This window comes from Trichomycterus rosablanca, chromosome 10 (genome assembly GCF_030014385.1).
Source record: "Trichomycterus rosablanca isolate fTriRos1 chromosome 10, fTriRos1.hap1, whole genome shotgun sequence".
In the NCBI taxonomy this organism is placed as follows: Eukaryota; Metazoa; Chordata; class Actinopteri; order Siluriformes; family Trichomycteridae; genus Trichomycterus; species Trichomycterus rosablanca.
Window position 1 is genome coordinate 23,944,217 of NC_085997.1, and position 16,048 is coordinate 23,960,264.

The window sequence follows — 16,048 nt, forward strand, 5'->3', positions numbered from 1 at the left end:
TCACAAGACGCTGCCTATGGGGCGCTGTTGGCTGAATATTTTAGGTTGGTGGACTATTCTTAGTCCAGCAGTGACAGTCATTCGTTTAAAAACTCCATCAGCATTGCTGTGTCTTGTCCACTCATAGCAGCACAACACACACTAACACACCACCACCATGACAGTGTCACTGCTGTGCTGAGAATGACCCACCACCCAAATAATACCTGATCTGTGGTGGTCCTGAAAGAGTCCTGACCATTGAAGAACAGCATGAAATGGGGCTAACAAGAGAGACAGATGGACTACCGTCAGTAATTGTAGAACTACAAAGTGCTTCTATATGGTAAGTGAGGCTTATAAAATGGACAATGTGTGTAAAAACAAGTAGGTGGTTTTAATGTTATGACTGATAGGTGTGTGTGTGTGTGTGTGTGTGTGTGTGTGTGTGTGTATATATATACGTATATATATATATATATATATATATATATATATATATACTGTATATACTGTATATATACTGTATATATATATATATATATATATATATATATATAAATATATATACTGTATATATATATATATATACTGTATATATATATATATAATGGATGAAATATAACCACATATAACCAAAATAAAAGACATTTTTTAAAATTAATTTATTTAGTGACTTTTGTTGGGATCTCTTCACATAATTTTTTCTCTCACTGTCACGATTCCAGCCTCTATGTGCTTCTGGAACTGAGGTGTACCTGCCACGCCCACCTCTCCAGGAGCACATGCTTGTTGTCAGTGATGAAGCAACGCCCTCTTATTAAGATTGGTCACCTGCTGCTAATTACTGACAGCTGCACCTCGTTTAGCATAGGAAGCATAGGACATAAAAGAAGGCAGTGGTGGACCACTCTTTGGAGACTATTTTGGAGCCTGCCCTGCCCTGCCCTGCCCTGCCCTGCCCTGCCCTGCCCTGCCCTGCCCTGCCCTGGCCTGCCCTGCCCTGCCCTCACTCGCCCTGCCCTGCCCTGCCCTGCCCTGCCCTCACTCTGCCCGTTTGCTTGTTTGCCTTGTTTTGGTTTGTTTGTTTGTTTAGTTTGTTTTGTTTGTCCTGTTAGCTCCTGTCTGTTCGTTTTCAAGCCTTGTTTAGTCTTGTTTCTGTTTTAGTCTAGTTCTTATTAGCTTAGGGTTTATGTTCATGTTTAGTTTAGCATTTAGCTTAGCTCCTGTGTGTTTAGATTAGCGATTAGCTTTAGCATTGTTCGTGTATGTTTAGTTCTAGCATTGTTAGCTTAGAGTTTAGGTTAGGTTAGTTCACTTTATGTTTAGAATGGCATTAGCATTTAGCTTAGCTTTTAGCTTAGAGCATCTGTTACTGTTTCTTGTCTTGTGCAACCTGTGGTGTCTCTTGTTATTATTAAACATTGTTATTTACCCATCTCTGCGTGTGTGTCTGCCCCTTTTGTCTTGTCCTAGCCCTAAAGCGTTACACTCACCCACACTGATGATCTCATTAAGATTTGACATCAGGTTAATAAAACTATTAGCACTTCCAAAATGTTGTTTACTTATTGTTTACAGCAACTCTCTGCCGCCTTTTGCATATGCATTTTCAGTTAATTATCCGCAATATGTAAAATAAATCATATCTGTTTAATTTCAAACTTAAATAAATGCTTACATTTACATGAATGGAAACCTACTACAAAGTAAAATTGAACCACAAAGCATTATAAATAGCTGAGGCTTACAGAGAGTGAATTATGAATGTGTTTTTCAAGCCTATAATAAATGAGAATCATGAACATGGCTTCAGTCTGGTACTTGAGGCCTTACTCACAGCAGAGATTTATGAGAGCTTAGTTCTAACACTATGTACACAACATGGCAGATACAATCGTCTGTCCAGTTATACCAGTGATCATCAGCTGATCTAGCTTCATATAAAACAATTCAACTCAACAATCCTGATTCACATAAGCTACTTGTTTTCTGTATACCAAGGCTTTTTTTGTTAAATGTCAATCCTGGATGGCTGCTGTCCTGGAGAATTAAATGTTCTACTCCAAACATACCTTGTATTGCTTACATCAAACCCTTAATAAACTGAATCAGGTGTCTTCAAGACAGCCAACAAAAAAACTCAAAGAGTGTCAAAGAGATGACAAAGCTGCAATATAATGTTTTAAAACATCAAAAATAATAAGCAAATAACCCTGATTAGACTTAATTAAACCCAGTTCAAAATGGGTGATACCATAACCATCCATCCTGGCACTAAATTGGGTTTATAAATGCTCTAAAAAAATACTACAAACAAACAAAATATTTGATGATTTATGAGTTATGCCTTTCTTAACGCCACTCCCAGAACCAACCGACGTTGAGTTTCAAGTTACTTGCTGCAACAGTGTGGGAAGATCTTTTTCTGTTGCAGCATGGCTGTGCTACTTTGCACAAAAGCAATGTTCTTAAAGACATAGTGTCACAAGTTTGTTGTGTAGTAACTCCAGTGACCTGCAGATAGCCATGCCCTCAACCTTAATAAACACCATTGAAACTATAGTATTTAAAACTATTGCTCAGGTTAAACACTGACGTAGGACAAGTGATGTTCCAATTCATCTCAAAGCTCAGGGCTCTGTGAGAAGCACTGAAAAAATACATTTTTATGTTTAACACAAATGCAAGTAAGAATATTTTAAACACACATGGTGAATTCCAAAAAACTTTCTCTTCACTTCACATGTGCACTACCTAGTGCACTATATGGCCAATAGACAGCCATTAAAAAGGTACAATTTATTCATAACGTTATGTAACATTATGTAAAAGTAACAGAGCTTTTAGCAGAGCTTTGATACCCACCTCTGCAGGTTAAGTGTGATGTTCCAGCAGTATGGCATGTGCCAAAGTGTCTCGTTTGGCACTGAGAGCAGTGGCTCCAGTCAGTGTCCCCTGATTCTCATTTGCATCAAAAGATATATTATTTAAGGCCTTTTTTAATTTGTGCATAATGTCTCGAGTGCATTGATGGTTGACTTGATCGAGTGCTTCACCGTCATGACAGTAATTTGACACTCACTTTGATAAATATATTACAGAAAACTTGTTTTTACTGTGTGTGATAAGAAGCGAGTGACTGTATGCAGTGGCATCTGGCACATAAAGCCTTGTGGGGCACAAAAAACTCAGTATCCAGTATCCGACTTGTCAACTACACACAAACCTTCTTGCTCAGAGAATCCAAGCACAAACACAGCTTATCAATGAAGTCACAAATGCACACATTAACGTAAAGCAGGAGTTGGCAGAAGTGGAGACTGGAATATAACTGACATCACCAATATCGACATTTGATCTCTCACAACTGGTTTATTACTATCCTATAGAGCATTAGATTACAAATCAAAAAGTTGTCAAGCATTAACAATCATTGTGGGCTGCAAGTGTAATAACACGTCCAGAGCAACATTTCAGAGCAGGAAAACCCAATGCTCTCCATGCCTCAACATACAGCTAAAATACCACATTGTAATAATGCAAAACAGACTCGCCAGTGAATGCCTAAAAAGACGCACAATGGTGCCGATCAGGTGGCGCAGCAATAAAAACACACGCTAACACACCAAAGCTGGGATCTCGAATACATCGTATCGAATCTGCACAGAGACGGGGAGAGAGTGTGGATCAGGGTGTGTCTCTCCGTACACAGGGCTGGTCCGCAGCTGATCTCGTCTGGTGTAGGTGACAAGATGCATACGGCTGCTGCCCGCGTGTCGGAGGGGGCGTTGGGTTAGCTTTATTCTCCTCAATCAGAGCCGGGGCCGGCATTAGTAAAGAGGAAGCATGACGCAATCGGGCAATTGGACACGCTAAATGCATAAAGAAAATAATAATAATAATAAAAATATGCACAATCATCTGTCACCTGGCCAAACTTGATGATAACTTTTCTGCTAAAGTCTGCCAATTCATGAATTAATTTATTTTTAGTTAATTTTTTAATTACTTATATTTAATTGTCGACTTGATTCATAACACTGCTCTGCTATTTGTAATTGCTAACAGAACTGTGATGACTATGGCAGTTCATTATTAAAGTCTTGTTGAACATGCATACAAGTGTTTTTTAACTGCACACTTGGTTAGACCAAATCCTGGGGGAACCCATTTGATCATTTTTGAGACGGTGTCTGACTCACAACACAAACAGCGAATATCAAACGTTTGATATCAAAGTCAAACTAACTATACAACGGTTGTTCACCAAACAAAGACTGCTTTGAGAAATACTGGCCATTGTGTAACAGGTACAGGAGATTTTTGGAACGTACCTGTCATATGTAGTAAAGGTGTAACAATATTAGTGGTTATGAAGCGACACATAGCTTCTCATGTAGAGACGCAGCTCAGCACACTGACATAGAATATAGTGTTGGTACTGCACAGCTACAGGGACCAAGGTTTAATTCTAGCCTTTGGGTACTTCCTGTGTGAAATCAGGCATGTTCACCCTTTGTCTGTGTAGATGCCAGCTGACTAATCTAAATTTGATCATTTTAAATTTCCCCACAGGTGTGAATAAGCAGGAATGAATTAATAACTGATGAGCTGGTCTCTTGTTTAGGACGTATCACCTGCTTGTTCCCAGGGTTTTCTAGGATAGGCTCTGCTCCCACCCCTCCGGTTAATGAAGATACCAGAACCTGAAGAATAAATGTATCTTTATAAAATGCTTATAATGTCAGGAAAACTCAAGATATGCTATAACCTGTATTTCTCAAACATTTATTATGACAAAATATACTGTAGTGTTTTTGAATAAAAAAAACCTGGTCACACCAGAAAGTGGGCAAGGTCAAGATGAGCCTGAGAGATATTAGCCATAAATTTCATTTATTTATTAATCTTATCTTTATCTACAGTATGTGTAATAAATCACCATTGTAATTCAGTCAGCAATATACTGAATATGTTGTATTGTAGCCATTTTTGTTTTTACAAGCTTAACAAATGCAGTTAACCCTTAACATTTATTTTAGTGACCAAATCAGGTCAAGATGTTTACTGTTGTGCTGTTGATGATAACCACTTCTAGACAATCTTTAAACTTGAAGCATTTTGTTCTGATTTAATTGGACCACCTTAGTCTCTTTATACTTCATCAAAATGTAGGGTCAGTGATTTAGTAGTACCAGTGATAGCCTCGGTTCTCCTCCTGTGAAGAAAATTGCTGCTCACAAACTGGACATTGCTCCTCCAAATCAGAAGCAGCCTGAGGAAACCCATGAATCTTCTGGTCCTGCCTAGGGTACCTGGCTCTACACTGGCGGTTCTTTATTGTCACCATCAGCTACATGGTGTTATAAGAAATGGAGAGTGGCGTAGCATTAGCCTCTCTAGCACTGAGGTTTGCTCAGTGTCAGTGAATGAGGTGTGTTGGTTTTCTAGCACCTCGCAAAACACAGTAAATGTGGACTGACTACTCTAAATTGCCCCATGGTTTTACTGAGTAAATGGGTGGAGATAAAGTATGTGTTCGGCAGTGAATTAATTGGTGACCACTCCAGGATATAGTCCTTATTATACAACGCTTCCCCAACCACGATAAAGCAGTTACTGAAAAATAAGGAGCATATTGTAAATACCAAAAGTTTGTCATTTTTATTCTCAAATCAGCTGCTTACTGTCTTTAGTTCCTACGCTGCAACACTTGTGAGGTCAGGCACTGATAAAGGACCAGAAGATCTGTCTCCCAATCAACCTTCCAATTCATCCTGAAGGTCTTAATTGAGGTTAAGGTTAGGGTTTGGTGCAGGCCACTAGAGTTACTCCACACTGTACTTCCCTTATATAATAGCACAGCCATGAAGCAAAATGTAAGGATCATACTCAAATTGTTGCCACAAATTTTGAAGCATGTTACTTATTTAGATTAATTGTATACATGTTAGTTAAAGATTTTTTACAATAAGCTTTGGCGGGTATGAAGGATCACGCTAATGTCTCAGCACCTTGACTAGACAGTAGACGTTGCAATTGCAAAGAGGAGAATCTGCATCTGACATACCCCCCTTAAAACAAACCTAATTGGGGTCTGGGGTCTGACTTGGGTCTAGGTGATGGTGAGCTAGTTTATTAGAATGCTGCACCAACCAAGTACATCAGAATCTTTAATTGTAATAAATGCTAATATCTCCTGCACTAAATATGCAGGAAAAATGAATTTATGTATAAACTACAAATATATTTGTGCAAGATGTAAAAGGGCTGTATGGAAGGACCTGTTTGTAGCAAAGCAAATATTAAAACACTATGACACTATGTCAATTCTAACTTCAAATAAGTGAGACTAGGTACTACAGAAAATGTACTGGCCTTACTGTTTGCTGTACGTAAAAACAAATACATACAATGAAGATTATTTTCTATGTATTTTTCCATTCATTTTAATAAAGTGACAGTACCATCATCATTACTGGGATCCCACTGTGGACCTGGTGTCCTTTCTCGAATTACTTGGCATAAGCAAGAATAACACCCTGTACATGGGTACAAGACATAACAGGGAATAACTATTTACCTACTTACCTTCACATATAAAGTTTGTGTAAAAGAGGATAAGGAACCTGTAGTACTGAAAGGATACCTACACAGACCAAGGACAACATACCAAACTCCTTGAAGACAGAAACCAGAGACAAGGTTTAACCTAAAAAGCCTGAACTTGTGTGCCACTATACTATCTGTCATTTTAGAAAATAAATTGTGTAGGTCAAAACCTTGCAAACTACAGTATCTCTCATGAGTCAAAACCCCTCAATGTGGTTCAGGATCTAAAGGAGTATAAACCTGGACATATTAAAGTAAATATCGCCCCCTGTTGGAAATCCAACTGTCTTAAACTTTAGTCTATTTTAAGTCTTTAACACTACACAGCTGATTTATGGTATTAACAACTCTACTGTAATTCAAATTTCACAATCCATTCTAAATTTGGATTATTTGTACTTGATTATGTGTACGTAATTTCAACAATCACATGATTAAAAAAGTTAGATCGTCACAAACACACTCAAAAACACTAGCACAGTAAATACAAATTAAAACAAGCTGTATTCAAAATGAATCTAATATAAATAAATATGATTTATCTATTATTTATTTATTAGAATTTTAACGTTTACACACTTTGGTTACATTCATGACAGGACAGGTAGTTACTGGTTACACACGATTCATCAGTTTACAAGTTTAATATCAAACACAGTCATGGACAATTTTTTATCTCCAATTCACCTCACTTGCATGTTTTTGGACTGTGGGAGGAAATCCACACAGAAATGACCCAGACCGCCCCACCTGGGAATCAAACCCAGGACTTTCTTGCTGTGAGGCAACAGTGCTACTCACAGAGACACCGTGCAGCCCAAAAAAACATTTAACAGCCTGAAAAGCTAAACACAAAAACAGAAACTGCCTCTTTCTGAAATTTCTTTTGTTATTTCATATATCTGATTATGTTTTATGGTCATTGAACATCCATATTAAGTTATTAAACACATCATTAAAATACCTGCAGAAAAATGTCCAAGGGCTTGGCAACAACTTATCCAGGAGATTACAAAATGTATCAGGACAAAACACATCTGAGGAACTGCAGATGATACCCATGGTTTTGCAAGTAATGTTAAGGTGCCAGGTGTCTTTATGTTGTAATGCTGAAACAATTGGTATAATAAATGTCATGTCTTGCTTTAATCTGACATTAATGACATGTTGATGCTTTTATTTAAACAGATTTGTACTACATAATTATTTTTGTACAAAATTCTAAGACTAAGTCTCTAAGGTTCAAACTCCACACAGTCATAAGCTAAAAATCAAGGTCCCTGGAGTTCTGCGGCATTAACACTGGCAGCTATGTGCTATGATTATATATACATAAGATGTATAAAATTGATCATATATCTCACACTAATTATTTTAGGGTTATTTACCATCCATATTAGGATATTCAACACATATTATCATTTGAAAAAATTCCTGCTGAACATATATCAGGAGAAAAACACATAGGAAATACAAATAATACACATGGTTTTGCAAGTGAAGTTAAGGTGCCAGGTGTCTTGTATTCACAAACACTGTGCTGCTTTTTGTCTATTCTTCCAGAACACAGAGAATTTTCCATTATGTGCATGTCCCTTGACAGGCTCAATTTTCTCCAGTCAAAAAATCCTTTTAAACAGTGGTTATCAGCAAATAAGTGATTAATGCCTGATTTATCTCAGAAAAATAATGTTTTATGTTTTTAGCACTCTGGCAGCTTTGGCAGGTCTTTTCTCACACAAATCCGTCCTTTTTATTGTAATGCTAAAACAATTGGTATAGTATATGTCATGTCCTGCTTTAATCTGACATTAATGTCATTTTGATGCTTCAATCTGTTTTTAAGAGGTAAACAGATTTGTACTATATTATCATAACATACAAAATTCTAAGACAGGCTTTAAGGTTCAAACTCCACCCAGTCATAAGCTAAAGATCAAGGTCCCTGGAGTTGTGCGGCATTAACACTGGCAGCCATGTGCTATGGTTATATATACAGTATATGTATGCACACACACACACACACAGATAGAAGTTAGAATAAATAAGATAGATAAACAGACTGACAAGACAGACAGAGAGATAGATATAGTGGAGTATATCGCTATATATACTCCATATATATATATATAATAAATTTGACTTCACTTGACTGTATAACTAACGATAACAGAGGTCTCAGTAAAAACCTATGCAGACATGGGAAGAATATGCAAAATCTTTCGCAGACAGTAACACAAGGTGAGGACAGAAACAGATGTGCCACCTGCTGTGCCACTGTGCCCCTCTCAGACAATATATTCCTTTATTAATGTCATATATTTTCATTTAATTCTTACAGTAACTTATTACCCTGAATTCAGGGTGTGCTAGATTCACGCCTGTACTTTACTGAAGTGAACTGTAATGCAAGCTTGCACAAATATTCAAGAATAGATACAGTATAAATTGAGCTATAAAGCTGTAGAAAAGTTCTATGCGCAAGATGCCCCATCATTAACCCCAGATATAGCAGCTATGTTAAGATACGATGTGCTAATTTGATCGTAAAACTTACGATAAAGTCAGATAACTTAAAGAGTAGAAAAGGTTAGTATCAGACAGAGAATGGAAAGCATGCATTCACAGGTGTATAGTGGTAGTGTGGTACAAGTCCTTTAGCCATGTGGATGATATTGAGTCTATGGCTGCTTGCCATTTCTCCAGCTCTATCTGCCCCAGTTGGCGAGCCCTGTACTAACAAGAGGAACAAGTTACTGCTGATCTCGTTTGACGGCTTCAGATGGGATTATGACCGGGATGTGGACACCCCAAATCTAGACAAGATGGCAAAGGATGGAGTGAAAGCCACTTATGTCACCCCACCTTATTTAACCATCACAAGCCCCTCTCACTTTACTTTGCTTACAGGTAAGTTGAACAGAATGGTCATACAGTGTACACATTAGTCATGAAGTATGATATATCTATGTCTATTTATCTAAATTTAGTTCTCTAAAACTAGTAAACATATAACATGATCTATAACATGACCATTGTTTTACCCTATTACTAAGGCATAGAGCTTATATACAGTCTATTTACCATCAGATCTATATCTGCAAATGTAAGTAAAGCTGTGTACCTGACAAATGTGTGTCTTAAACATATCTGTCCAGGACGTTACATAGAGAATCATGGAGTAATTCACAATATATGGTTCAACACCACCACTCAAGAGAAGAAGCAATACTACCATGCACAATTTGTTGATGACTATTGGGACAATGGCAGTCTACCTATATGGATAACAGCTCAAAGACAGGTAAAGTCTATAATACTGTATGTATACTAAAGATAAAACATACCTTACAAAAGATAGAGCCAATTCACCTCGTCTGAATGAAAAGATGATTCTGAAATAAAATAAAAAGTTATTTACAATATTGCAAAAGGTTTGTGAACACACAAACACCAGAACATCTGTATGTGATTGAGAAAATGTTAAGATGTTAAGTCGGTTTACTATGAACTTTTACTACAGTTTCTACTATCCTTAGATATTATTATTGCTGTTCCTACAGTTCTTGCTTTGTATTATTACTATATGACACTTGTTGGACTATTGCAAAACCATGGCCATTAATATGAAGTCACTCCCTACACACACACATACACACACTTACTTTAAGGTTGTAACAGTATCCACCATCCACAATATTTTTTAAATGCCAGTGGAAATTTGTGCCCTTTTAATCAAAAGAGTATTTGTAATACAATGATGTCAGACAAGAAGGTCTGGCTTACAATCAATGTTCAAATTTAATCTAAAGGTGTTCAGTGGAGTTAAGATCAGGGCTCTGAACAAGCCACTGAAGTTCCTCCACAGCAAATTTGCAATATTGTGTTTTTATGGACCTCTATTTGTACACAGATTACCACCTGTTCACAGTTGGTTTTGCTAAAACACCTCAATACAACAATTAAGAGGGTTTTTTACAAACTTTTACTCGTGTAATATACTTATTTCATACAAGTGATAGCAATGGGTATGGCTAAAATACCCTAATTAGTATTAGGAAGGAAGAAAAAGGATAGGTGTCTGCATACTTTTGGCCACATATTGTCATTGATTTTATACACATTAGCAATGGGAATGTCTGAAATATATGAAGGGGTGTCCACATACTTTTAGACATATAGTATATCTTCCTTGAAACTCAAAGGTACTTAAAGATCTATTTTGTTTTTAAAACTGTCTCAGGGTCTGAAGACGGGCTCCTTACATTTTCCGGGCACTGCTGCCACCTATCAGAAGGAACAGGTAGAAGTTAGTGAGGTGGAACCTCAGTACTATGACTACACCAATGAGACAGACTGGAGAGTGAATGTGGATAAGGTAATGGGTGACTGGTTTAAATCCCAGGATCTGGACTTTGTCTCGCTATATTTTGGTGAACCAGATCATACAGGTCATAAGTATGGGCCTGATACGCCAGAACGACGTGATGCGGTCAGAAAGGTCGACCGCACTGTTGGCTACATTTTTGATGCTGCTAAGAAGAATGGCCTTATCGACCAGCTGAACATCATTATTACTTCTGATCATGGCATGACGACTGTGATGAAAGGGGATGGAGTCAATAGAATCATTCTGTCTAAAATCCCAGGCTTCTCCTTTAAGGACATTAAATTCCAGCTACTGGACTATGGTCCTACCGGGATGCTACTGCCTAAAGAGGGTATGCTGGAGAAGGTCTATAACACCCTTAAAGGTGCCCATCCTAACCTGCATGTGTATAAAAAAGAAGACATGCCTGGACGACTTCATTATTCAAATAATCCACGCATTTTACCCATCGCTCTCTATGCTGACCCAGGATATGTCATCAATGGGGTAAGTGTTTGATTAAAAGCAATGGTTTGCAATATATAGTATAATAAATACGTTGCTTTGAAAAAGCAGAAAAGCCGTTGTAACCTCACTGTTGATTTATTTAAAGTAATTACATGGCCAGAGTGTTTAAATCCACTAATTAAAACTAAACTACCTAAAACTTTTCAACATTTTCCTTGCTAAAAATCTTACCTTGTTGCATAGCATTTAGACATTTACAACACCTACATTATATCAGATATAAACAATTGATCTTTTATCAGCGTTCCAGTAAAAAAAATACAGATTTAATTGTTTTAATGCAGTGCCTTTGTATTCCTACATAAATTCTGATCCGATTCAGGGTCACAGTGGGTACAATTCAGTGGGCAAAAAGTAGGAAACACCATGAATGGGTTGGGTTCACACACTTGTACCTAGGGAGAATGTATTATTTCCAATTAATCTGACTGCATGTCATTGGACTGTGGGAGGAAACCGGAGCACCCGAAGGAAACCCATACAGACATGGGGGGAGCATCCAAACATCCAAACATGTAGTGTAGCAGGTGCACAAATTTTTGCCTTGTAGAGTTGTGGCAACCATGCAAAAATGCAGTCTTAGAGAAATGAGAATAGACATGTACAGTTATGCTACATCAAATGAGCAATAATTAAGTTGTTTGTTACTAAGAAAATTTCGATAAAATGCATAATTTTTAGAAAAGTATAAATAAATAACCTACCTTACATTCAGCACTAGAATGTATTAGAACTGCATTAGAATCCTGCTTCAAAACAAATCACTAATAACTAATAACCTTTGACCAATCACAATTAAGAGTTCAAAAATATTATATAAAATCTTGCATGAACCCATTATAAACACTTATTTTCTCATATTATTTTAGCTTCTTCCAGTGCAGTCTGCTAAAGGAGAGCATGGATTTGATAATCAAGTCTTAGACATGAAGGCGTTTTTCAGGGCAGTGGGACCAGACTTTCACAAGAACCTGCTAGTTGGACCATTTGAGACGGTCAATGTGTACCCATTAATGTGTCACCTACTGGGAATCAAGCCTGAAATCAATGATGGCTCTCTGGACAACACCAGACACCTTCTAGTCTCCAGTGGGCAAACATGTGTTCCAAGAGGTGAGACTGATTTAAAAGGGTTTTTATAGGCAGTCATGCATAAACAGGATCTGTTTGGTATTTGTTTGGTGTGTTGGTATTTGCAGTTCATTTGCATTTTTTGACCAACGTTTACTCTGGTAAGAAGCATCATTAGCTTCAGCTCCGCTGTCTAACAATTTGTTCTAACACCATAATAATGTCTCAAGTTTATGGAACTATAAAATGCATGTCAAAACCAATAGGCTATTAAGTGCATTGATTTAGAATGTCATCTTTCGAGAGAAAAAAAGCTTGTGTGTATGATCCCAAGAACACTGTACTGTGGGTTGCATCTCTGAAAATGGTATCAGGGCATTAATGGAACCATCGGCTGTAATTGTATTTTGTCTTTACACAGTTCATCTTAAACAACTTTTCCAATAGTACAAGAAATCAGGAAGGAATTCTTCTGCTGCACTGTAGATTTTCATATCAAAATGTAACCTATGATCATAAAAAACCTTTAGTTAAACTGTAACAGTTCATTTCTAACCTTTGCCATATCAGATTAAATAAAAATAAGATGAGGAAATTTGATATGGAATGGAATTATTGCTCTTGTAGATAGTAAAAGATAACATTTAAATATCACTACTAGTATTATTGAAAAAAAAAATAAAGGTGTAGTGTCATATCCTGGGATTCTAAAATGTGTAAATCTTCCACTTATTAAAACTTTACTATTGTGGAGCTCAGTAAGAGCCTGAACAATACATAAGACAACACAAGTACAATACATGGTTATGACTTGCTGTCTGTTATTAAATTTGCTGGTATATACTTACAGTTTACTTATGTTTTATCAGAATCAGATGAGATGAATATTCTCATTGGTCTGGCTGCAGTGGCTGCGTTTCTGGTGGTTGTCTTTATTGCTGTTACATTTTACAACATCCACAAGCGACGAAAAGCAAACAACAAAAGGTAGAGCACATTGCACAATTATATCTTAAGGTTATTAAAATACAGTACATAAATGATCTATTTCTTTCCTCTTGTTTGTCTAGACATGATGCTAAAACAAAGAGCAAAGACAAGACAGACTCCAAGCAGACAACGCTGTGATAATCATTAAAAACATTTCATAATAAATATTGAAACAACATATTGTTTTTTTATGTAATATTTAAAAATGATACAATTATTTATTTGACTGTTATGCTGACAAATAAATCCATTTTTTAAACTGAACAAGGTAAATTATTTATTTTTGTTTTCTCAGCATGACATGCTTTTCTTTTTATAAATTGTCTAAACTTTTAAATTAACTAAACTTTTAAGAATTACGGTAATTACCCATGAAGAAAAAATAAGCTGGCATTAAAGACTACCAGTATTAACATTATTTATCACTGAAGTTACTACTGAAAAGAATCATGTGAGATATGTAACATTTTATGTTACTATACATTCCATACATTACTATATAAAATAGATAAATAGGGTAACAGGGTTGTAAGCAACAGGTTGAAGGCACTGCTTAGCTCCCGATAGCCAGGTTAAATATTTTGCCTTCAATTACTGATTGTGTTGAGTTTTGTAGGTTTTGCCTGGGTTTGGAGGGAAAACATGCTAGCTAGACTGGCCCTTAGGTGTGATGCTTCATCATTTTCAATGAGACATAGGTCTGTACTACAGGCAGGTCAGTTTAGCACCTGCACTTTCTAACTTAAAGGAACACTGTTGTAACACATGCAAAATTTGGTTTGTATTGTGTAAAAAAAGCAGAAATCTTGCAGAGACAATGTTTTATTGTTAAGTGTTTATTATTGAGCGTTTAGTTAGTGTTATGAAATTGACTAAATTCCCAAAATTCTTACAAATGTGGGCTAGTTTTGGACTTATGATATGTCACGTCTTGTCATGTTATATTTGCCATTGGTTTACCACAGAATCAGGGTTTTAAACTTTTATAATTTACATTAACAGTAAAATAGCACTTGTCTTTTTTCATTTATTTTGATAAGGTAAAATGTTAAACTTGACATTTACTTCAATAACCAGAAAATAATAAAAAGAGCAAAAAAAGAGCAAAACCAGTATAGGTGGCTGAGGCCCCGTGATGGATTGGCATCCTGTACAGGGTGTTTGTGCATCGTGCCCAGTGTTTCAGGGAAAACTGGACCCTCTGTAACCTTGACCAGGATAAAGCTTTGGTAAAAATGAAAATGAAATAAATTAATGAAAGAGAGCACAAACAAAATACATAAAGTAAGCATGGCAAAAGTTTAATCTTTCATTTTGTAATACCTGCACACATATAAATCGCTTTACTATTTTAAATCTAGACACAAGTCTATCATTATGACTAAGTATATGTTTAATGACCATAAAATAATAATAAGATACTTATAGTATATTTCTGCTTGTCAAACATGAATATAGGAAGCTTTGTGTTTATATTTCAATAAATGATATGGATTCAAATGTCACTATTTTTACAGGATTGCTTATTTATGTTTTATATATTTAGATAGTCATAAAAATCTGTTACATTTATCTTTTACAATTTTTGCATGGGTTGTGATGTGGGTCTTTAATGCCATCTAGTGGATCAAGAGAAAATCAGGCGGCCATACATAAAGGATAGAAAAAGTAAACAATAAAGGTAAAATAAAAATGTGTAATATCGAGGTACTTCAAAACCAAGGTATGGCAAATATAACATCATTATGTATCAAAGTTGTGCCAGAAGCTTGGTAATGACTCTCATTAGTGTTTAATTGAAGTTTAGAGATTTGAAGGGAATAAAACAAAAAATTTGGTGTGCTGTATAAATATTTTCAAGTCACCATTATAAACCCCCATATTTCTAGAAAACCCATAATAATTCATCTTTATTTATTTAATTATAGATTTGTTTAAATGCTGGACCAAAAAGTGTGTGTTCCAATCAATTCATAACAGAAAAAGAACAGTTGTCAAAAATTTATAAAATCTTATTTTAATAAATTTGAAAATTTTATCACACATCTCCCTTATGACAGGTTATCAGTTGCTTCAATCATGACTTTAGTCTTTAGACTTTAATTAGCTATAGTACATGTTAACATATTTGGGAGGTACTGAATAAATTATGAAGATGTAATTTGATTATTTAACCTAAAACTTCTAATACTAAAATTTTACTTGCTTCAACTTGTGATCACTTTACTGTACTGTATTTAGTTAGCTAGCCAAACTACTATCTTGGCTGTGTTTCAAATCGCATAATACACACTGACCAAGAAGTCTGACCTGAGTCACAGCACTAGCTTAGATATAAATGAAAAAGCCATGGGCAGGAAAATTGTTTGACAACACAAAGAGCTGAATAAAGCAAACTGAGGTTACTGTCTATTTCTGTCCAAATGCAATAGGCTACTATACACCGGCATAATAATTCCTCTAATATAAATGAATACTTCGGTGAGCTAACTAGTA

At 36.1% G+C, this 16,048-nt stretch overlaps 1 protein-coding gene across 1 annotated transcript; it reads left to right on the forward strand.

Annotated features, from left to right (window-relative positions):
- Nucleotides 1-9,257: 9,257 nt before the first annotated feature.
- Nucleotides 9,258-13,690, forward strand: LOC134322068 (ectonucleotide pyrophosphatase/phosphodiesterase family member 7-like). The gene is made up of 6 exons (XM_063003938.1): nt 9,258-9,504; nt 9,753-9,898; nt 10,838-11,470; nt 12,361-12,604; nt 13,432-13,549; nt 13,633-13,690. The coding sequence occupies exons 1-6, from the start codon at nt 9,258-9,260 to the stop codon at nt 13,688-13,690; spliced, it is 1,446 nt and encodes a 481-aa protein (XP_062860008.1).
- The last annotated feature ends 2,358 nt before the right edge of the window (nt 13,691-16,048 follow it).

Bases quoted from the DNA above. Each gene is read 5' to 3' on its own strand.
- LOC134322068 (XM_063003938.1), top strand. From the start codon at position 9,258: ATGTGGATGATATTGAGTCTATGGCTGCTTGCCATTTCTCCAGCTCTA. The intron at 12,605-13,431 runs GTGAGACTGATT...ATGTTTTATCAG, and splicing joins GCAAACATGTGTTCCAAGAG to AATCAGATGAGATGAATATT. The intron at 13,550-13,632 runs GTAGAGCACATT...TTGTTTGTCTAG, and splicing joins CGAAAAGCAAACAACAAAAG to ACATGATGCTAAAACAAAGA.